Genomic DNA, 24,536 nt, shown 5'->3' on the forward strand with positions numbered 1-24,536 from the left:
ACAGGATTAGGGTACTTGGCCAGAAGCCTGGTCAGAGACATCGTTTTCACCAGCACAGGTTATCAGAGCAGGAAGCTACGGCAACAGCCTCACCCTGGCCAATGCCGCAAGACAGTCATTCAGATGAGAACGAATTTCCCTACCTGTTTGGATGGCTTCAAAGGATGTTTCTTCTTCATCCGCTCCTTGCCTCTTTCTGCCTCTCTCTCGGAGCTGCCAGCATCATTGTTATGGCCATTTTCACTTGGCTCAGCAGTTACACAGTTTTCAGATTCTCGAGGCTTCTTTCCTGGATGCCTCTCCCATTTCTCCTTCCGCTCCTGAGGCTTTAGCGACATGTCCTTCTGTAAAGGAGGGGAAAACACACAGTAAGTTAAGTTCTTTGAGACTACTTTTCAGCATTAGGCAGTATAAATATTGAATAGAAACACAAACAAGACAGCATGTTCTTTCCAGAGATGACTTAAGATGAATAATTAGGCACGTACAATGCAAACAGTAATTTTAGATTAGATTAGGATGAATACTCTCCAGGCTATGTGTTTGATTAATTTCAGAGATGCTGGAACTGGTTATGAAAATGAGTTTGCTTCAGATTAATTCAGAAAACATACGTCAACAGCGCAAGAACAAATCAGCATCCTGAAGGAAAGCCTTTAACTGCTCAGCTGAAGCAGAGGTGCTTTTTATTTTGCTGTGTTTGTGATCTCAGAAAGCAACATATCAGACCCCCCTTGGGCCTGACAGTCTCTGGCTCAGAGCAGCATTCACATGGAGAAATGCACTTCTAAAGCCTCCCATGCATTCAATAAGCCAGCCAAGATCAATGGGATCTAAACACATAACAGAGGTTGAACACTTCTAAGTGCTAAGCATCTGCCCCAGCCAGGACTCTAACGCAGAAGCTAAGCACAGTGTAAGAGCGAGGATGTCATGTCACAATGATTAACATCGGAACCGAGATCAGAGAAGGGAATTACCACTGCTATCCCTGGCATCTTTGAGAACTGAAAGCTGAACTCTTGGTGGCAATCTATTAACCTCTCCCCCTACAGACACCACCCAGAAAACCAGTTAAAGAAATAATATGCCAAATCACCATGACATTAGTTCACTACAGCCAGATAAATGTTTCCCCAGTGTCTTTTGTTAACTGTTCAAGTGGAAAAATGAAACTCTTTGGAATGTTTTGGAGAATTTCTATTCCAATTAATATCTTATGCAAAGTAAATATCATAGAATGGTTTGGGTCGGAAGGGACCCCCAAAGGCTGTTTATTCCAACCTCCCTGCAGTCTGCAGGGACATCCTCCATTAGATGAGGTTGCTTAGAACCTTGTCAAGCATGACCCTGAAGATCTCCAAGGGACTGGGCATCAACTACCCCCCTGGGCAACCTCTGTCAGCGTTCCATTACCCTTGTGGTATAGAGCTTGCTCCCAACAGCCAATCTAAGTCTTCTTTCATTTCAAACCATTGCCCCTCATCCTACCACTGCAAGGCCTTAGGAAACAGTCCCTCTGCAGCCTTCTTGTATGCCCTGCCAGGTACTGGAAAGCTGCAATACTATGTGTCCCTGAAGCCTTCTCTTCTCCAGGCTGAAAAACCCCAGCTCCCCCAAGCCTGTCCTCACAGCGGAGGTCTTCCAGACACCTGATCATTTTTACGGTCCTTCTCTGGTCCTTCCTGTGTTGAGGGCTCCAGAGCTGGATGCAGTACTCACATCAGATCAGGAGCTGCCTTAAAAGCACTGTTTACCATTCAAGATTTGTCAACTTCAGCCACAGAATTTTTTCTAAATGTCTCATCCCATCTTAAGCAATTACACGGTGGATATTTGCATCCTACATGAATGGAGCTGGCAGCACAACTCTCTCATGTCAATGTATACACCCTCAGTACCACAAAAAAAGCTCATAAAATCATTAGCTCCCTAGTCTCTCAAAAACTAAAGCCCAACAAAAAAGCAAATGAGGAACTGGGATGAAATGCCCTGCTGATTGCTCTAGATTACTTCCTCCCCCTCTAGTTTAATTAGTGAATTGACTGCCTCACTGTGCAACATGCGGATTCCACTTCAAATCACTCACTGCTTAGGCACCCTTCTTGGGGAAGCAAGATGATGCACTGACATTTCAGGGTCCCAGAGACATTGAAATGTGACTCACAATGACAAAATGCACCAAACTGTCTCCTAGTGCAACCCAGGCTCAGAAGCAACCACCCTGCACCCAACCTCTGTACACCTTGCACAGGGGTCCTGCATGGCTGGCAAGCTCCTCGAAGCACACAGATATACAGCAAGTCGCAAAATGCCCATCCCGAAATTAAAAGCAGCAACTCTGTCTCAGGGGTGCAGAACACACCAGAATACAGCTCAGCTTGCCAAGTCCACAGCCCGTGGAAGAACAAGGAAAATTATTGTGTGGCATTATTCTCCATGTGTGATAAAAGGAGGAATACAAATTAGCATTTAGCTGCTCTCTTTGGTTTTTAGTTTTAAGTTAACACTCTAAGCTACAGTTGGAGATGCCACTTAAAGGTAACATTGTACTATTTACTGGGAAGTTGATGAGACAGGAATCAAAGTGCTCAGCTTTAGTAACTAATCAGAAACTAGTGCCGTGGAAATGACATCTGTTAACTGATACTCAGCAAAGCGTTAGGAACCAGAGTCACCAAAAATGTGCACTTCAAAAGCCAGATGCAACTATAATGTGTCCACAGATGCATGGAAGCCACTGCATGAGGTGACATGGCTCCCAGTAAAGTTAGAGGGGAGGCTATGGCAGGGGAATGCCACCACCTGAAAGCACCAGCAAATAACACACACTCCTGGCTCCACGTAATGCTCACTTTCAAGGATGCTTTCCAAGGCAGTAAATTGCCATTTTGGTTTAAATTCTAGCCAGTTTCACATGGGAATTTGGCCTCTATTACTGCCTTAGGGAACATCTTCCCTCAGTACCCACAGCATTATTCATTGCAGGTTTGGGATGATTCACTTCACCACATAACTAGCCTGCAGAGCTGTGTTTCCCCCCCCCCCCCCCCGAATCCTACAAAATTCCCTGCTTAGAAATTTAGCTTTTTATCCCCATTTTGTTTGGAGGTTTAAGGTTTGTCTCACCACTGAATTACTAGCAAAATTAATTCAGGGAATACAGTCATAGCTGGATCAAAGCCAAGGAAATAATGCATGCACTTGTAGTGCCACTTGCGTCCAAGAATCTCAAGCACTTTCCAAACAGCCATGAATTAAGACCCAAGCCCTGGGAGCTGGGGCTGCTGCTCGCCCCTGGCAGGAGGAAGGCAGAGGGAAGCATCCTCAGCTCTGCGGCACGTCTGGGGCAGCCGTGGGGAAGCAGCCAAGTTTTTCCGCTCTGTGACAAGAAAACTTCTTCCACACACTGCCCGTTCCCCTCCGACTTCAGCAGAGAATGCAGCTCACAGGAGTTCGCTTTTTCTGGGAACGCAGGACACTGAACTCAGCTTCTTCTTCCTGAGAGGGTGACAGCAGAGCTGTTTTCATTGCTGCTAAATGCAGAGCTTTTTGCAGCCTCAGGCTGAGAGCAGGAGGGGGCTAATGAGGTTTCTGTTCTTGCCTCCTTTGTTTCCTTTCTATTTACTCTACTAAAAGAGCCTTCCAGCGATTGCTCTTTTACTAAAGTTTATGACCTCCAAGTTGGGGACCTCACTTAGCACAAGAGCTTACTATTTTTGGACAGGCATCCGTGCTTGTGCACAGGCAATTGCTGGAAAATTTCAGCACGTACAGACTACACAGTGTATCACTGCAGTCAACAACGTTGTTGAGGGACCTTGACTTCAATCCAGAAATCCCAGCCGGCAGGTGAGGCTGACCTCCTGACAAACTGCTCCACTGGAGCCTTCCCCCTAGACCAGCAGTTAGTTCTGCCCTTCGCACATTGCAAAGCCTAAGGGGTCACACAGCAACGATGTCTGAAGTCAGGCCCTCAAGTCGAGAGATCTCAGTAGTCAGCCTTCTGGTTTCCACCCAACCCCAGGACTCAGCAGACCTGGCTACCTCTGCTGTCAGGGCCAGTAAATCCCTCTCTCCAGGGAGGGCTGGTGGATACAGGCCCATGTTGTCTTCCCAGTTCCAGGAAGGAGATTGGCAAATCTTGTTCCAGAATACACAGAACTATTTTGTTCCTTACTACTCACTCCTGCCAGGGCTGTCTCCTACCTGTCCTCACTTAGGAATCTCTCTCGCACCTTTCTGGGTAGGCTACAACCTCTCCATCTGCAGCGCCTCGCCTGTCTGGGCTGCAGACGGAGAGCAGATGGTTCTAATTGGCTGCACAGTTACAGATAAGAAAGAATTAGGCCTTTCTTTAGAGCCTGCTCCCTGGCAGTTACTCCACAAACACAGAGATTCTATCTCTCTGTTTGCTTATATGGATGCAGACACCAAAGAACCTTCAGCACTAACTGAAACACCCTGTCTGCCGGTAGCTATGAAGATCCCCTGGCAAAGACCTCGGTGCAGGTTGGTAACCCAAGTATGTAACCCAGACTTTGCAAGAGATTTTTGAGAGTCCATAATAAAAATCTCTGTGATGTGAGGTTTTTTATGCATCAAGCAAGTTCAAGTTATGCAACTGCATTTTTCCTTGCAGCAGAGCTGACCGCATCCTTAATCACTTGGAACACTCCTTGATGAAAACCCATTTTTCTGTCACCAAGGCACAGCTGCAATCTCCAAAGACACTCAAGGTGCACACCACTCAGTTTATAAATAAAGCCGTGAATAATGCAGGTGCATATCCCTCGGCTCTGAACTGAGACTGCCCTTGCCACTAGAATGCCACAGCAAAACACTTGTGCCTGATGGATTCCACCCAGCCTGTTTCATGAAGAATTATCCATCAGCCCTGGAGGACCCTGGCACAAGCTCACAGCCACAGTCACCCGCTGGCTGGAGTTATCACTGTGTGTTTCCTCAGCCCAGCTCAAAAGGCCTTAATCCTCCAAGTTTACACAGCTCTTTGAGATCTCAGAAAGCATGTAGATGGAGGTTGGGGTTGTAAATACCTTTCACACACAAGCAGCACTCAAAGAACCTGAAAGAAAAGTGCAAAAGCCACACAGCTAGATAAAAACCTCAAGTGTGCTGCTCGGGTGTAGAGGACAAAAGTAACACCTACAGTTAATAAACTAACTTCAGCCCTCAAGCATCAATTCAAAAAGCATTTCTGGTATGAAAACAAACCCAGTAAAACGCCCTGTCCCCAGGGCCCATGGGACACTGCAAGGCTCAGACAGGCAGCCACGAACTAGTTAGACTCAGCTCCCACCAGATTGCCTCTGCTCACTTCAGAGAATTAGATGGGCTGATTTCCCAGAAGGGAAACGGCCTCTGGCTTCTCTCTCCACAACTCCTCATTGCAGCACTTATTCCTTAAGTTTGGGAAGGTGAAATGTCCCACTGAACATCAACCGGGAGAAGGATCCCCGCAGAGAAAATGAATACAACTCACTGATGTCTCTAAATGTGACCCTGCTTGTCCCTGTTTTTCCCACCAGCTTCTGTCAGCAAAGCTGCAGTGGAACACCCCCGAGGACCTAAGCACCATCTATCCTCACATCAACTTGATTACGCAGTTAGCACCAGGGTTCTCAAAAGCGTTTGTTTAATAGCTCAGGGGGGATCCTGGCTCAGAGAGGAACTGAAACAGATTCGGTTTTAATTAGGTTACTTTTAAATATTATTAATGACCTAATACTAAATATTATTAATGACCTGATACACAGTTTCTAAAATAGCAGCATGCAAACAATGCTGACTTCATATTCTTTTACCTTCAAAGTACACTACAAATACAGACAGGACCACTACTAAGGGAAAATCTACCATCCATTTAGTTGCACAAAGGTAACACAGAAGACAGTAATTCAAATGGGAAGATAATACAGGAGACATACCTGAGAAACATAGATAAAAGGAGTTAACTTTAAGGCACAGATTTGAAGATGCATCTGTAGAGAGAGAAACCACTGCAAGAACAGGAGCCAGCACAAGAAAAGATGAGTGGCCAACAGGCAAATGAAATAAGGTGAACAATAAGGAGAGGAAAAAAGGGAGAAAAAAGGAATGGGATAAGAGGTAACTCTACCAGAGCATATCAGGCAGCACCACACCAAGGTGATTGAATTCAAACAAATTCAAATGCAAGCAGGGATCTCAGAAATGAGCAGAAGTGTGCTGTAATGGTGGGAGAGGAGGAGACATTTGGGAGCTTTGCTCTGGAGAGCTACAGGGTAGAGAAAGAGCACATGACAGGGGCAGTGAAGAAGAGGCAGAGGTGGAGCTAGAACTGGTCTGCAGCTTGGCACAGCAGCTCCTTGCTGGATGCCCCATCTGGCAGCAAGCCATCCTGGCTTCACTGCCCCCGAGCTCAGGGCACTCTGGGAGGCAGTCGGTTGGTATCTCCAGCCAGCAGGCTGCAGTTTTCGTGGATGGGGAAGTTCTCACTTTTCCTGTAACCTGACCCACCTACACTCGTTTGTTTTCTTTCCTGCCTCCCTAGTCCCCCATTATGAACTTCACAAAAGAAAAAGTAACTCAAGCCCCATGCCCCCTTGCAGCCAAAGCCACTAAAGCTTTTTCAATAGTCAAAAAGGGAGTCGAGATTTGAAGTGACTCTCTTACTTTGACCCTACATTCAAGCAATGCAATCAATATCAATTAAAATGATTGCAAATTAAATCCTTGCTTGCTTAACCTTAGACTGCAATTCTCCTTTTGTGGCTGACATACCCCAGATGAGTTTGGGTCTGGCTTCTTAAAATGCATCATGTTTGCTCTGACTCTGTCACGCATTTAGCTCAAGAAAAAGATGAGGTTTTGACAAGACAGCTTTGGAAATGTTAAGACATTTGAAACAGCCACTGGTTTGCAGGTTTATGATACATGATTTAACTCAAAAATAAAAGTGGATGAACCAAGAAACTCACTGTAATTGAAACAGTCAGATTTATTACCAGAGGCTGCATTGCTCTCACCTGTGAAGAGCAAGCTGCTGGTACTCTACTAAACACCCACTTGTTATATCTCACAAGAATTAAGACCATTGCTGCCAGGACTTAGAATTCTGACACCATATCAACTAGAAGCACCTTAAGCAAATGTTACCTCAACACAACATAGTTAAAATTACACAAGGGAAGCTCAGTATCACTACTTTTAAATACATTTCCATCTGCAATGAGTTTACAAGGCTTGATCGCTCTTTCTGCTTGCACGAGGCCCGATTACACGCAGTGCTGAGCAGTGTTTAGCTTTAAAAGTTGGGGAGAAGAGGGCTGGTACTGTTCTCTTCCTTCTCAACTACTTGGGTTAAAATGAACAGCCCTTTCTCTCCACAGCAGTAGTGAGTTCCCAGAAACCTAGGGTGTTTAACAGTAATTTAGGGGATAACAAAAGAGTGTCTACAGCGGTAACTTGTTTAGTAAGAGGTCAAGCAAATCTGCACACATGTGAGCACATGGCTGCCCATGGGTTTGGTGTAAACCCTTCTCCACCATCACTCGCTGGGGGGATGGCTATACAAAATCTCCTGTTTTAAGCCACACTCTGCAAGCTCCACAGGAAGCCAGCCGTGGCTTTCTCCCTCTCCAATTTCCTCTTCAGAGCCTGCGGGCGCCTCTCTGCAGAGAACTGCACCCATCTTCCTCGCTACCTACTAACAGACACACTGCACAGCTATTAAAACTCCCACAGGTGCTTGCTGTCCATCAGAAAGGAAATGATCCCATTTTAAGCCATCAGTATTTCCTCTAGTGATGGCAGTAAATGCCCAGCGAGTGCTCACAGAATTACTGTCAGCGGAAAGTGTGTCAGAGAGCAAGGGAGCTTAAATGATTGAAGGGAAGCTGGGGCACCATTTTCAGGTAGATAAAATGAGGCATATTGCAGGCCCAGCCTGCCCAGCTTTTACAAGCTGCAAGAGTGCTGAAAGGCACTGCTGTTTGTGCACCACAACGCCAACCTGACCAGTTTCCACTGCAGACAGAAGTACATTTTGGCTGAAGCTGCTTTCAGCCAGGACTGGGAGCTCAGCTTGCCCAGTTCATGCAGCATATGAAGGAACTGGAAAAGAGCTTGCGCTTATCTGACACTGTCTACACTAGCTTATTTCAGCAGCATCACCTCGCTGCCTGGGTACAAATGCTGAGCACAGAGCATGTGCCTCCTGCAAACCCCCACTGCCTTGGTGAGTACCCTCCCAAGAGGAAACAATCAGGATGGCAGCAGGCCTGCGTGCCACCCTCACACTGCCCAACGTTTCACAAGTGACAGACTGCATTTTTCAGCCAGCCTCCATTTTAAAGATGTGATCTAGGGGACATCAGTCTCATTAACCTCCAAAGGTATCCAGCAAGGAAGTGCTGGAGATGGTCAGGCATGCACTCCAGGTCTAGTATTTTGGGAAGACATCCCTTAAGTGTGCTGATATTCCACGACACTGCTGCACTCAGACTGCTGACAGGCGGTAATCACAAACTTGTTTACAGAGCAGCCTTTAAACACTTAAATCTGAACTAATTTCCCTTCTCCCCAGATTAAACAGGCACTCACAATGAATTCAAATAGCTCCCACCAAGTGACAGAACTGGGACCTTTGGAAGCAGGTCCTTGCTTCAAGCCAGATATGGCCATTTCATCACTCATTTCCAGTCTTGCCAGGTGAGTAACATGACACCCAGACTCTAGCCACAGCAGCTGGCCTCAAGCCACCAAAGAAAAGGTATGAGTGTCCTACCAGAACAATTGGGTGCAACATCTGCATGCTTCCACCATTACCAATTCTCAGTTAAACTAGTCAGAAAAACCAGGAAGGCACTGCCAAAGTAAAGATGCCTTCAGCCTAGTGTCACTCTGAACAGGAATGAACTAGTGGCTCTCTCTTTAAAAATCAGGAACAAAGGAAAAGACCCAACTGTTTCAGCCTCTGCTGCGAGGCGCATGTCGTGCTTCCATGAGCTGGACTCTGGAAACAGCTGAGCCAACCTGAGGCTGGGCAGATGGCTCATTTACTAAATTCTAGGTAATAATTGCTTTCTTCCATCTATACTTCCACATTTAGTGTTTTGATCTTCATATAGCAACCACATTACAACTGTCCTGACTACCATGTGGAAAGCTTCACACTGAAGCCTTAAAAGATCCAGCTGTAACCTTGGGCAGCTTGGTCATGGATTCAGAAATCTCAGGCTTGACTTGTGAAGTAGCTGAAAGTTTCCACCCAGTAAATACAAAGGTAAAAGTTTTAACTTCTTTGCTAAGATGCCTGCTTCAACCACACATGTTGTCCCCACTCATTTTATGGTACATTTAAAACTAGCCAGGAAAAAAGAACTGTTCTTAAGGCAGTAGCACCTATGGAATGGAAGCTCCAGACAGATCTCTCCCACATGGTGACAGCCTCAAACACATACACTCTACAAGCAGCTGCAGACAGTCTGAGACTCTGCTTCCAGCCTACACTTCTTATTACCACCTTCCTAGGAAGGGTGTCATTTCCAAAGACACTGCAGAACAGAGGTATGAATGTTCTTCAGCAACAGCACAGCAGTCTGTGAGCTCAGCTTCAACTGCAGCTTAACACAGCTTGCACAAAGCCAACAAACACTGCGCTGAAGGAGATAAAGGCTCACAAATTCACTTCTGCCAACTTTTCTGTAGGAGTAAGAGTCTCCAGAAGAAAAAAACAAAACCAGCCATATACTGATCCCTAGCTGCTGCACGATAAACTGATTTATGTTCAAACACTATGGCACTAGAGGCATCTCTTACCAATTGCCCTCAGTGGTAGGCAACAATTTCAGTTCAGCTGTCATGAGGTCTAGAGTGTGTATTAAATAATTAGTCCTCTGGTAGTTTCTTTTGGCTGGGAAACAAATGAGAAGAAATATGAATGATCCAACAAGAAGTATATAGAAACCAGTTGTCTCTAGAAACAGCTGCCCAGAGCATATTACTTCAACCTAAGAGGAAATCAAGTGTGGTAACTTCTAGCAGGAGACAAATGCCTTTCTAAACACCTAAAAGCCACATGCACTAATGAAAAGCCCAAAACAGTGCATCTCTGCCACCCTCATCACCCTTGCTTCCTCCTCAAACACACTGCTGGAGAAATGTATTGTACAACAGAGGCCTACATCTGCCAGTCTGGCCAGCAGCTATGTTCTTCCACGCTGAGTGGCTTAGCACACTATGTGCTTGTGAGCAGCTCATCTATAACTGGCTTGCTAGAACAAACAAGGAGCAACCAAATGTTTCCATGCATCCCTTGGGTTCCCTAGGACACCTCCAAGGATTCTCACAGATGTGTCAGGAATGAAAAAATGCATTCATATCCTAGGCAATTGCTGGGAAAGGGGAAACACACTTTACAGTAGCAGGCAATTCTGATGTATTCTGTGTTACAATAAATTTTCAGTCAGAGAGCTCAAAGGTCATGAATAGATTTTCATATGTTTACAGACAGCAGCAATTTTGAGCTGGGTAATTTTAAAACTGCATGTCAGTCTCTCAGCTTCCAGCTGTTATTTCAACATTAGATAATGAACACAATGCAAAGGTTACATAATCACTTGAACCAGCTTACGCTGTAGACCCAGTCACACAAATCATTATTAAGTTCTAATTACACATATATTATTTTACAACTCTTACAAGAACAGCAGGGCAAATCCTCTTTTATAAAGAGATCAACAGTTTAGAAAAAATTAAGGAGGCCAGGGAGGTTATTCTTTTAATGTGACAGAGACTTGCTCCTCTTTCCCTGCATCACCTAAACCACTGCTGATTTGTCTCAGAAACAAAGCTGCACCTTGCTAACATCATCCCAGTCGGTGCACATACAGCCATCGGAGTATATTTTGCTTAAGTGCTTTACAGATCGCTAACATACAGATATTGATGCCTTCTTAAAATAATAATCTTTCATCAGAGGAGAGGAAAAGCATTTAGTGGTTACTCAGTGCAGAGTCTGAACGTGCTCCTGGGGTTTTCTTTATACAGCTACTCTGAAACCAAGAAGACATTCTCCAAAACTTGGAAGAGATTTCTCCTAAGGAGAATGTCGTCAGCTAACCTACAGCTTTACAAGACACCAGACTTCCACAGCATAGATTTTCAGTTTATTGTAATTTTTTATCAGAAGAAATCACTGTCATTATCCAACCTGACCCTTTCATCAAGGAGCCAAACAAGCAAAATCACCCAGCTGTGAAGCAGTCTTAGGGAAATTTTGGAAGTGCACTAGCATATGACTCCATTACTCAAGAAGAAAATCCGCAAGTTATATTTTCCTCTTGCCTCTCGCTTCTTTTCTCTATTCCCAGGAAGCTACCCACTCTGGTTTATTCTGCCCAAATCCAGCTGTCAGTCACACAGCATGTAACCTCAATGGGAATTGAAGAATCTCATCCCCAAGATTCAGCTTTGAAGCAGGACAGACCAGCAACGTCCCTTTATACAAGAGAGATCTCCTGTGGTGACAGCAACGCTACCCTGGCAAAGTGATGTCTCTCTAATCCCCCACTGCATCCTTAGCCAGCAATGAATTTCACACTGGGAAATTCCATGCTTTGACATTAAATAATTCCAGCTGGGATTTTCAAAGGACAAGAGACAGGAGACCAATCCCATCACATTCCAATAGGAAGCCCTTAAAAGAAAATAAACCAAACCTTGAAAAAGGAAACCCATATTTCTTTCTCATTTCCATCCTAGTTTCCTCATGGGAGATGAAAGCAAGAAACAGAGGGCAAGAACAGTGCTAAGAGGAAGACAGACTTCAATGAGACTGACAAATGACAACATCAATTCTTGGGTGTAGTTTGAAGCAGAGGATAGAAGGAGGAACACATAATTCAGCATGTTCATTAATGTTTCTGAGAGAAAGGAGGATCTGTACTTTTGTCAGGTTAGTCTCACTTGACACTAAGGAAGAAGTAACCAAGCAAAAACACTCCACCAGGAGAGCAGACAATTAAAACTCAAGAGTCAACAAAACCAGCAAGCTGTAGAGAAGAGAACATGTACAGAATCAAAATGATGTGATCCACTTATCCAAGCATGTCAAATAAGGCCTCGGGCAGGCAGAGCTGACAGAACAATAACCCACTGCAGAGAAAGACCTCAGCAGAGCAGGTGCCATCAATCACTCCTCCTTGCTGTCTCACCAAACCCAGAGCTAGCACTGCAAGTTTTCATTGCCTTTGCTACTCTTTCCATTACTTTAGAGGATTTGAGTTTTCCCCCATCCAAGCAGCGCTAAGCTGGGCCTCCTCGCCACTGCTTCCTAAACACATGGCAAATTATGAGTTTCTTTTGATACTTAGTTTTCAGATCCAGAAACCTCTATGTGCACTTCACAGACCTGAAACCAAAGGCTGGCTGGCTTGTGGAACCTGTTTTCTTTCTGTCTGGAACAAGGATTTACCAGCCAGAGACTAGAGAAAGTGGTACTCATGCAAAGTTTTCCATTTGCTGCTAGCCCTCAATTTTGAAATGCAAAAGGCAATTCAAATGTGATACAGAGCAGCAACTTCCATCACTGCTAACTCAAATTAGCTAAGAGCCTTTGTTCATCTCACGATTCACATCTCTGAGGGTCTAACTTTGCTTCTTTCTTACTGTTTGCAGCACCTTGTCAATGACAAACATCACAGAGCAAGAAATGCAGGATATAGTACACAGTATTTATTTGTTCAAACGGGCATAACCCTTCAGCAAGAGGTAAAAAAAACCTAGGCAATGCAAGAAGGATTAAGATAGAACAGATGCAGGCAGAGACTCTGGAGAACAGCCTGCACTGAAGCAGGGTTTCTTGTGATTGCTTCTGTCTTGCAGCTCTTAATAAGCCACATCACAGCTGCCATCTCCACCAGCTATCTGCTTCCTTATGCAGATAACCAGAAACAGAAAAGCTGACATGGCAATTATGCTGTATGTACACAGGCTACCTAACAACTCTCACCGCCACAACGGCGCGAGCAGTGAAGAACAAGCACACCCTGAATGCTCATCTAGGCCCTGACACAAACTCTCAGCACAATCATATGTCAGATACCCAGCTTAAAATTCGTTCTCAGGAGCACTTGTAAAACTGAGTAAGAGACACAGTGCATCTCTCTCAAAGGTGTTATGATACAAAGAACTTTCAAGATGAAAAAGAGCTGTAAAAGCATTTCACAGCTCCTGTTCTTGACTAAGCTCTAATTCCCATCACAGAGCTAACCCCAGAGACTTCCAGTGTCCTCCTATTCCCATAGCACTGCAGCAGTGGGATCCCGTGCACCAGTGGGAAGCCCTGGCCGGGCAGAGCAGGGAGATGCTCGGGCCAGGCAGGGCAGGCATCCTCTCTGCCACTTCCCTCTCCTCCATCTCAGGAGGCTGTTGCTAAGCGACCAAGTGCCGCCGAGATCTACAAAACCCTCCGGCTCTGCCCGCAGAGCACCTAACAGGCCACTGCCGCTCTCTTGTAGCCCTTGATAATCTTGCTTTTGTGTGTAGCTCTTGTCACGGAATTCAGGGAGCTCTATGATCATAAAACCTGCAGAAAAAAGACAATACAAAGAATACATTTCCAAAAGCAGATGAAAGGGCAGAAGGGGAAATTTCACACATCAAACCAGAAGTGCTCGCTACAGCAGAAGAGGTTTAAAACACAGGAGTTTCCAAGGACTTGTTTCCAGTGACAGATGTGCATTTCCAAAGGGTCCCATGGAGCAAAGTTGCATGCATCAGTCCTTGGGTTTGGGCAGGATCTATAGAAGCAGCTGACCAAGAGACCATCACCTTTTTTTGCAACACTGCCAGAAGCAAACCTTATAGATGTAGACTGGCACTGTAAAAGGTTCTGAAACCCATAAAGACAAGCTTCACCATCCACCCATCCCACAGAAAGTGGCAACGTGGGGAATGCAGGGTCAGGTGTGCTTAATAACAGTTCATCCCCCATCTCCCTTTCCATGCATTACTCTGCTGTTGACACCAGTGAAGTTCGTGGCTTTCACCTCCCATCAGGGAAAGATTTCCTCTAGATAAAAAGTGGGCAGGGGGAAAGAAAATAAGAACAAAAATGAAAGAATTAAAAAAGGCATGCTGAGAAGTAGAGGTTGTTTCATAATTTGTAACTAAGGCTACCAATTGGCTTTTATCAGGCCTCTCTCATTAGCAATTCTTACAGTACCACATAAAGGCAATCAGCATTTTGACCTCTGTTTTACAGAACGAGAAATGAACAAACAGGAAGCAGCTTGCCCCTAATCAACTATCAGTCCTGGCAAATGTAAGAAAAGACCACTTCTCACAGCTCCTAGATTGTACTGTGCTTCAGGAAAGCCAACAGTCAGACAAAATCTCCTTCTGACACTAGAAAGGATTTCACGTTGGTGGCAGAGAGCAGATTTTTCTAGGACACACAGTAATGCAAACACAGATATTAGCTACAGAGAAAGGCAATAGGTGGGATTAGCTTTGACCTTATATCCTTTGGAGTGTCTTAGATAAAAGCAGCTTGAGAACAGTGAGGACAACATGATCAATATATAAAGTCAAGCTGTTTGCTACCAGAAGAGCAGAACTGGCAGCTCTTCTTGGCTTCTGAAGTATGACACATAACCTGGCCTTTCTAATGCGCTGCTTTGGATGGCGCCCAAATCCAGCACCATCTGGCGAGCATGGGCACATGGATGCAAAGAGGACAGAGAGGCTCCTGGCTGACAGATAAAGTGCCAGATCAGTGCAGCAACATGGACTTGAAATCTTTTCAGAGTATGCAAAGCCAGCTCAGCACGCTGGAAACACCAGACCAGTTATGTGACTTCAAGGCTGATAATTTCTTGTACACATAAGATGGGGGCAAATATTTGTTCTGTTTGTAGGAACCATTGCCAATGGTACAAGAAGAATGCAAAATGCTTTTCCTGACCTAAGGCAGAGGGTATCACATTTTCTCCTCTGTCCCAAAACTAATCCCCAAATTCTAAAGCCACTTCTGTTTTCACATTCACTCTTGCATGACGCTCTCCTGGCATTGCACAGCAGTTAAAACCAACATGGTCAGAACTCCTTAAAGCTTGGCCTCTCAACCACAGCACAGGTCAGCCCTTCCTCCTCTCGAGCTACCAGCACACAACACAGGTTCTTTCAGATTCAGTTTCTAGCATTAAGTGATGACTTGGCAGTAAGGAAATGAGAATACTCAGTTTAACACACACATAGCAATCTGCCCCAGAGAACAAGTGGGATGTCTCATATCATAACTAACATCCAACTCTGCATTCAGCTACATGGTTTTATGCAGCTATTAACTCCACTGAGATAAGCACAGTCACAGTGGTGGAGAATAGAGAGCAATCATTAACTCAGTTTATGCCAACTCAAAAAACAGGGGAATTACTGTGGAATCTGACAAAATAGCTATTACAGTTAAAGAAAACACAGCCTCATCTACCCACTTTGTCTGCTTCCTGAAGGTTAGTGGCCCAAAATGAAGAGACACAAGAGAACACAGGCAAGGCCATTATGATTGCACTGGGGGTTCAATGAGAGGGTCCACTCAAATGAGCTCTGATACACCAAAAATCCACCTGTGTCAACAACTTTGAAATTGTAGTTGTCATTTAGGAGGAAACTATCCTGGAAAACATGACCAAAGGTTTCCAAATTATACTAGTTTGAAGACATCAAGTTTGAAATCTAAAGAACTCCATGACTAAAAATGAGTTCAAAAAATAGTTTTTAACTGTCCTCCCTGCCCCGAGTCCTCCCTCTGATTTGGGCCTCCTAGAGATCTCTTTCTCCCCACACACACGGTGACTGTTTTTCCCTTGGAGCACATTAAGTATTGCCTCTGAAAGCAAGAAGAAGTGGAAAGCATTGTCATAAACACATATATTTTAGAGGCAACTGCTATTCCCTGGATATCCAAACTTGCAAAGCCACAGAGACCAGTACACCTCTTGTAACAAACACGACCATGCCAGTTAGGAGTGACACAGTGTAATGGTCCACAGTAAGGTAGTCACTTTCAAATACCAAAGCCCACCAGACTCCCACACAGCATTCTCAATTCGTTCATTTAAAGACTGAAGACATCTAGGAGGTGGGTTTGTGTTTTCGCCTTTGTTGCTATACTTGACAAGCATCACACACTCCTGACTATTCCTATCTGGCATCACAGTATGAAACACTGCAGATAACCCTGCGTAGGTTTCAGTCCTCAAGATTTCAACCCAATGCAGCAGAAAGTCACTTCCTCTGCACAAAAATGGCATTTAGTGAAGACTGAAGTGAAGGAGAAACTTGGAATCAGAAAAGTCTTTAGGGACTCTGAAGATAAATCCACCATTTTTCTACCTCATTCTTCTTTAGCATGAACTATCCTCCACTAGCCCAAAGGATCTCACGCTTCTGCTTTCTGCAATCATGCCACAGGGGAAATCTTTTGTTCTTGATTTAAATTCCCTCATGAACTCATTGTGAAAGTTCCATGTCTGCATTAAATACTAGATGGTCAGTAGCTATCAATCCCAATTGCATCTACTACAAACAAAGAAGAATTAAGCTTGTGGTTTTTTTCCTAGTACTCCAACAATTCAGGTACAAAAACCAGCTGCTCTGGGCACAGTGCTGAGCCTGCACCACACCACTGTCCCCATGCAAAGGTTTCATCTGGGCAGTTTCCACCAGCTTTGCCCTAACCTTGCACTTGCTACTTCCTCTTATCTAATCTTACTTTATGGTACTTCATAGTATCACAGGTCTGGCATTTAAAGCATCTGAAAGAAAAACAGACTGCAGCAGCACCCTGGGAGATTAGAATTATGGCGCTAATTGTCTTTGCTGGCCAGGGAGGTGGTGTTGGTGCAAGAGCCAGCACTCTGCAGCAGCACACAGGATCTCCATCCCTGCTACTCACCCCAGCTGTGCCTTGCCAGGAATGACCTTGGGAAAGCTCTTCTCCTTTCTTCTTGACCGAAGGGGTGGGATGAAGTCACCCAGAAGAATAACTCAAAATGGCTTTTCCAGTCCTTAACACAGCACCAGCACAACTATTGGAGAAGCAGCGTGGCAAACTGGACTGGTGTGTTGACTCAGTTCACCAGGCAGCCACAGAGAAAGACACCATGCAGCATACAGCAGCACCTGAGAAGCTGAGGACGAGATGTCTGTGACTGCCTCAGTCAGCAAAGTCACCGAGAAGTTTTTAAACGATACCCTGAGCTCAAGTTGAAACATGCTGTGTGGTGAAGGAATGAAGAGACAGAAAACACAAAGGGGATCTATAAAAGAGAGAGAAAGCCCCTTATTCCCTTAGCACACTGAAAGAGATAATTAGGCAACAGAAATTAGCAGTTTAGGAGGCCATAAGAGATCCATGGCAGGGTGTGTGTGTGAAAAACCTGGCCAAAAAAACCCACCAGTAAATTCTACTAAGTTCTATTCAGATTATGCACTTCAAATCTTGGTAGAGAAACATCAGGCTACTGATATCAAAGTGCATGTAGGTACCTCACGGACAAAAAGGCCAGCTAGGGAAGATGTGGAGCCTCTCCACAAGAAGAATGGAAGCCTGGTCACAACTGCTAGTGAGAAGGCTGAGGTGCTCAATCACTACTTCACCTCAGTGTTCACTGGCAAGGGGCTCCAGATTCCCTGTCCAAGCTCCAGAAAACACGGATTGCGGTAGGACAAGAAAGATCTGTCCACTGTAAGCAAAGCACAGGTTAGAGAGCATCTAAAGAAACTAAAGGTGTACAAGTCCACAGGACTAAGCAAGATCCTGAGGGAACTGGCAGTTGAAGTAACCAAACCACTGTCTGCTACACTCAAAAACTGATGGCAAGCTGGTGATGTTCCTGCTGAGTGGAAAGGGGGAAACATCACCCCCATCTTCAAAAAGGGAAAAAAGATGATCCTGGAACCTATAAGCCAGTCAGTCCTACCTCTGTGCCTGGCAAGGTCATGGAGCAGATCCTCCTGAAGGCTGTGCTAAGGTGTACAGAAAGTAAAGGAGAGGTGATTGGGGTTAACCAATGTGGCTTCATCGGGACAAATCATGCCTGATGAACTTGGTGGCTTTCTACAACAGAGTAAGGAGAAGCCACTGCTGGCATCTACCTGTACAGCATTTGACACTATGCACCTAGGCTGGGGCAATCCAAAACACAAATACAAACTGGGTGAGGAGTGGCTCAAGAGCACTCTTGAGGAGAAGGACTTGAGTGCGTCAGTTGGTGAAAAACTCAGCATGAGCTGGCAGTGGTCACTGGAAAAGCAGTGTGACCAGCAGAACAACATAGGTCTGGAGCATCTCCCTTATGGGAACAGGCTGAGAGATGGAGTTGTTCAGCCTGGGGAGGAGAAGGCTTTGGGGAGACCTAATAGCAGCCTGCCAGTATTTGAAGTGGGCTACAAGAAAGCCAGGAAGGGATTTTTCACAAGGGTTAGTAGTGATAGGACAAGGGACAAAGGTTTTGAGCTGAAAGAGAGGAGATTCAGACTAGAAGAAATTCTTTACACTGAGGGTGGTGAGACTTTGGAATAGGTTGCCCAGGAAGCTCATGAATGACCTGGAGGTGTTCAAGGCCTTGAGCAACCAGGTCTAGTGGAAGGAGTCACTGCTCAGGGCAGGAGGGTTGGAACTCAACGACCTGCAACGTCCCTTTCAATCTAAACCATTCTATGAATTTCTTTTTGCTTCTGAAGAACCACTACCTCTTAAGGGCTGTCCTGTTCTTTGACATACTTCCTCAGCTGCTTTCTCTATTGACTGGATTACAAACATTTTGAAGGTTTGGAAAGCAGAGTATTTAACATTTTATAGAAACATCTGCCAACAGAGCTGCTAAACACTCTTGTAAGGGAGGCAGAGATGTTTATTTAGACATGCTGCTGACGTTTCCTGTTGCATTTTGATCCTAAGGCATATGTAGTCCTTCCAAACAATTTAGCATGCACTGTGGAAGTAAAGCTCAGAAAGAAGTGCAGCTGAAAGTAATTGAGATTGAAATTTCAGGACTATCACAAGAAAACCACCACCAAAGCTCCTCCCAGGGCTCCAGGCAGAACAAGCACCTAGCAAAAAGGCAGGTACAAACAGCAGGAGTACCAACATCTGAAAGGCAGAGTTTGGGGCTTGGTGGAGACTATTTCATGACTGGCTCAAGTGCTGCTCGTCATGCTGGCAGGCACCAAAGCACTGTGATGTTCAGTGGCCTCCTTTCAAGTTGGTCACCCCATCCACAGCCAGAGCACACCACCACAAATGCCTGTGCAACAGAAGCCACCAAATCCACAGAGAAAACTGACATCTGTGACACCGTAGGGCCAATGCAGAGTGCTGGACTGGGCACGACTCCACAAGCAAGCTACTCATCACCACGCCAAGCTAGCTGGTTTATCCTTTCAGCTGTGAGAGTCTCAGCACTGAGAGATGCACAGGTGTGTCCTTAATGCTCTGGATCTGTGATCTCTGTTAGATTTAATTACAGTGGCTGAACAAGCCATCATCTGACTCCTCCCTGCCTTTCTGCTGGAATTTACCACTCTGCAAGCACAGCTGATAGAAGAGAGTTTATCCAGCCCACAACCCCTGCGGTTCATAACCTGATGGATTACTGTAAACTATAAATTGATCACAGTTAAATCATCTTCAGCTGCTGCAGCAAAATCCCACAAGGATAATGAATCTGCATCCCTAGTCTCTCTGCCTTTGTTTCTTATCTGCTAAGAGTAACCCTTCATTACAAAGCTAAAACCATTACGTTGGGCTACAGTTTTCAGGCAGGCTAAGTACTTAAAAGAGTGATTTATCCAACATCCAATGAAAAAAAAAACAAACACCCACAGCATCAACCAGTACTGCAGCAATCTGAAGAAAAAGGGAGAGTTCCAAACTCTATGCTTTTGACATCTGATCCCTAAAAGCAAAGGATAATACTTTCAACAACAGATTATGAATCTGTGTACACAGAATGGATTAAGGCAGCTTGTTGGTTACAGAGATGAAGGATATAAAAACAAAAATTAAAGGGAGAACTGTGAATTAAAGCTAACCACATAAAAATTAAGGGCTTTATTAAAGGCTGCAGACTTCAAACAAGCAAGCGAAGTACTTGTGTGCAGCAAAGGAAGGGGAAATTTACTCCAGCTGAAGCTACTCGACAGTGTAGATTTCATTCTCCCCCTAAAGACTACTCTTGCAAAGGCAGCTGATTTACCTTGTGTTTCAGTCTAGGAAACAGTGGGAAAATGAGTTCATTGTGTTAATATCCCTGTAACCTCCTCACAGGGAAAAATGGATCTTTGCCTGCAAAGCTTGATCCTGAACAGTAACACATCTGACACAGACTGTCTTTTTTTTTCTCTTGATACATGTTTGAAGTTATTTGTGTAAATAATCATGCTGGTTATTCCCATCTGGCTTCCACTGGGAAGCATTTTAACTGTGAAGAAAGCAAAGACAAAAACTGGTATATTGTTAAAGAAAAAAATGGCATTTCCTGCCACTAGTTTCATCAAGAACCACTCCAGAAACTTACTTTCGCTTGAGCCTGCTTTAATAATGCTGACAATCTGCACATACTTGAGTAGACCAAACTACTCCAATTAAAAAAGAAACTACAGAATCATAGAATGGTCAAGGTTGGAAAGGACCTCAAGGATCATCCAGCTCCAACCCCCCACTGTACGCAGGGACACCTCCCACTAGAGCAGGTTGCTCAAGGCCTCATCCAACCTGGCCTTGAACACGTCCAGGGAGGAAGCAGCCACAACCTCCCTGGACAACCTGTGCCAGTGTCTCACCACCCTCACTGGAAAGAACTTCCTCATAACATCTAGTCTAAATCTCCCCTCTTCCTGTTTAAACCCATTACCCCTCGTCCTGTCATTATAAGACCTTGTCAATAGTCCCTCCCCAGCCTTCCTGTAGGTCCCCTTCAGATACTGGAAAGGCCACTTCTCTTCTCCAGACTGAAGAGCCCCAACTCTCATAGCCTGTGCTCACAGCAGAGCTGCTGCAGCCCTCTGAGCGTCTTCGTGGCCTCCTCTGGACTCACTCCAACAGTTCCATGTACCTCTTGTGTTGGGGGCTCCAGAACTGCACACAGTACTCCAGGTGGAGTCTGACAAGAGCAGAGTAAAGGGGCAGAATCACCTCCCTTGCCCTGCTGGCCGCACTTCTCTTGGCACAGCCCAGATACTGTAACATCTACATGCTTATAATTACTCTGAAAGAAGTACTTTTTTTTTTTTTTTTAATTCTTTTGGATCCAGAGGTATTAACTTCCTGGTAAAGGTCAAATCATCTTGTTCAGAAGAGATGGTGAAGCATCACCAGAAGTTTGACTCAAAGAGGTCACCAAATCCAAATGCTCTCAGATTCTCTAAATAAACTCACAGGCCTTTGCTCAAGTGTTAAGGATATTTAAGGACACTGCAGCAAAATGTATATACTTATTTCCAGGCACTCTCATCAGTGAGAGAAACCTAAATAAGAAGCTCCTAACACTGCAACTTTTTGCAAGTTCCTTCTATCAAAATGAGCAAAACATCCCTGATGCTCTGAATGTGGCACAGGGACTTCTGATTTGAGTGAAGGGGAAAGATGTTAGTTTTAAGGGTGTGGGAGAAAGGTAATATGGATGAAAGAATAATTCACAAAACTTCAGATCTGAATCCCCTTACAACAGATTAAATGGATAAGCTAATAAATTAGCACAAACTCAGAGATTCATAGTGATAATCCTACAGCAAAGAAAAAAGCTAAGAAAAATCTAGGTAGGTCAGTTCCTAGCGATCACTAACACACATCTGAAGTGATCCTCCGGTTAACAAAGACTTGCAAACCCTAAAAGGCACCACACAAAACTAATTAGTTCATAAGTCAGTCACATTAACAGGTTAAACATTAAACATGGCAAATCAGCTGAACAGCTTCAGACTACTCTGATCTCAGTGCAGAGCACAGTCAACCAGTTGGAAAACTGCAGCTTGAAGTTGCCAACAAGCAACCTCCTAAATCTACTTTTCTTCATTCCCTGGCACTGAGTCAATACTACAAGGTTAATTTAGCAACTGACAAAAACTCAGGGAAATCCCAAAAATAGCTCTATCCTCACCTTCCTGGCAGCAGGGTTAGCTGTACCACAGCATTTCCAACAAATTGCTCAGTCAATCCAATAGCCTTCCTTGTTTGCCCCTCAGAATAGATCATGTGGGTTCTTTCCCTAATACTGAAACACAGAATTTGAGGTTTCCTGCAGAGTCCACACACACAAAGTTATTCTCAGCCTTCAGCTAAAAATGGGTAAGTTATTAGAAGGGAAGTGCTGTGAGAAAGAGAATATAGATATTGGAAAGGCAATAATAAATGAAATGCATAATTTTTCAAACAGCTTAGCTAAGAAAGATCCATTTCCTTTGAGCATAGCAGAGGAATTCTCATGCACACTAAAGAAAACAGATCTGGGCTCTCCAGCAAGTTTGCCCACAAAGAAACTCAGCTGTTGAGCAGACAGAAATAAAGATTGTTTGCAGGTTCTCAGTGGTGGTCCCTGACTGAGAGCCCTCCACATCACGTTTGCAACGTGAGGCAATAGCAACCCTAACGACTTAAGGTCTCAAACATTTATTGTCTCAGAAACTCCTTCTGGCATAAATTGGTTTAGTCATGATTCAAATACCTTCCACTGGAATCACTCCCAGGAATTTAGGACCAAAAAGCCTCAAGCAGGCTCTAAGATACTGCCTCATTTTAAAGAGTGAGCTTAAGTGCAAGCTACCTGCCAACTACATTTTTGGGAGTTAGGTGCACTGGGCTTCTGATGGTGCTTATTGCTGCTGGGGCAGTCCCTTCACCTTCAGGACACACAAGTTGGTGTCTGGCTCAGACTACCATAGAATGAGAAACATCCCTTTGTGCTAGAACAGAGGCAGTCTCATGTGGCAAAGCTCATGAGCTGAAGAACAGAAACACAACACCACATATATAAAGCAAGATGGTACAGACACCACTACAGACTTGTGATGAATGAGGGACTGCTTCTTTAAAAATATACCTTCCACCAACAGTTTGGGCCTTGAATTTTTTTTTCCTTTAAGAGAAATATTATTAATTTCTGCCCAATTTAGTGCTTAGAAAGATGAGTCGTGAAAACCTGGTCAAGGCTTCATCCAGACAGCCACATTTCCACATTAAGCTTTATTATAACACATTCTCTAACTCAGCCTTTGCTCAAGGAAGGTTTGTGACTGCCAGACAAGCCACACATTTGTAATGTGAACAAAAATCCATCAAGAATTAGTCTAAAAACCAAACTAATTTCGTCTTCAAGCTTTGGCCAAGACCTGAATCAAGGTCTCTGGAGCCAAAAAGACTACAACATTATAAATCATTACTGGCTGCCTATTTGCCTGCCTTGCATATTTTTACACTTATTTGAAATCCACATATGTGTAACATTAAATAAATCAGTGGGGTATTTCAGATTGTAATTCAAGAGACAATAGCAAATGGTTGCATGGAAGGTCTGTGAATTGAAGCTTTTGTACTGTTTGCATTCATCAGTGAATTTGTCATAAAACACAAAAAATGAAATTAATTCATAACCACTTCATCACAGCAGCCCTGATTCACCTCTCAGGCACAAAACACCAAGGCATGCCATGATCCCATATTGACAAGACCTAAAACACCTTGAAATCCCCTGATTCAAGTTAACACCTTTTTATTGCAGTGAAATTATTAATTCAGTTGCTAAGAAAAATAGTCACAGGTATAGTTTCAGGTCGACACACATGATGTTTATGAGAGGGAGGACACTTACCACTATCAGCAAGTCTTTTTTTGTTCTGCAGGCTGGAAGCTAACCAGCATGTACTGTAGGTAATAAATTGTAGCAATTTAACCATTTCATAAAGGTGACAGAGCACTGCACTAGGGTGCCCAGGGGGGTTGTGGAGTCTCCCTCTCTGGAGATATTCAAAACCTGCCTGGATGCCTTTCTGTGTGGTCTGGTCTAGGTGATCCTGCTCTGCAGAGGGGTTGGACTGGATGAGTTTTCAAGGTCCCTTCCAGACCCTGACATTCTGTGGTTCTGCAGTGTACTGTTCTTTGGGATTTCTGATGGGAAAACGGAGTCAGGCATGATCAGACTCCATATGAAATCAGCAGCCAAGTCAAACCCAGAATGACAGTTTCCAGTGATCCCACCTTCAAGCCTCGAGAGGCACTGCCTTAGGACAGAAGATCACCATCAACAACAAAATAAAGCTCAGCAACTGTTCTGCCTGGACAAAGCCACTTGAGTCAGGAAAACATTTAAAATACTGCTGAGATGATGTGATAAAAGGCCTCAGCCATAGAATGGGTATTGCCTGGGGAAGATGGCACAAGGAGGTGTGCTTTCTGAGTAGAGTTGGGAAAGGAGAAAATCAAATATTGGTGAAGGCCAAAGTCCTCTCTGCCATCTCGGTGTTTGCCAAGC

General features: G+C 44.5%; 1 protein-coding gene across 17 annotated transcripts in view; it reads right to left on the minus strand.

Annotated features, from left to right (window-relative positions):
* The window catches only part of FBRSL1 (fibrosin like 1), a 585,865-nt gene that overhangs the window by 425,139 nt on the left and 136,190 nt on the right, over positions 1–24,536 (minus strand). For all 17 annotated transcript variants that reach the window (XM_064168199.1, XM_064168206.1, XM_064168202.1 and 14 more), the window contains exon 2: positions 144–344. In XM_064168199.1, the coding sequence (XP_064024269.1) occupies positions 144–344 (201 nt within the window). The remainder of the gene's footprint in view (positions 1–143; positions 345–24,536) is intronic.

Source organism: Pogoniulus pusillus, chromosome 30, assembly GCF_015220805.1.
Source record: "Pogoniulus pusillus isolate bPogPus1 chromosome 30, bPogPus1.pri, whole genome shotgun sequence".
Taxonomy (NCBI): Eukaryota; Metazoa; Chordata; class Aves; order Piciformes; family Lybiidae; genus Pogoniulus; species Pogoniulus pusillus.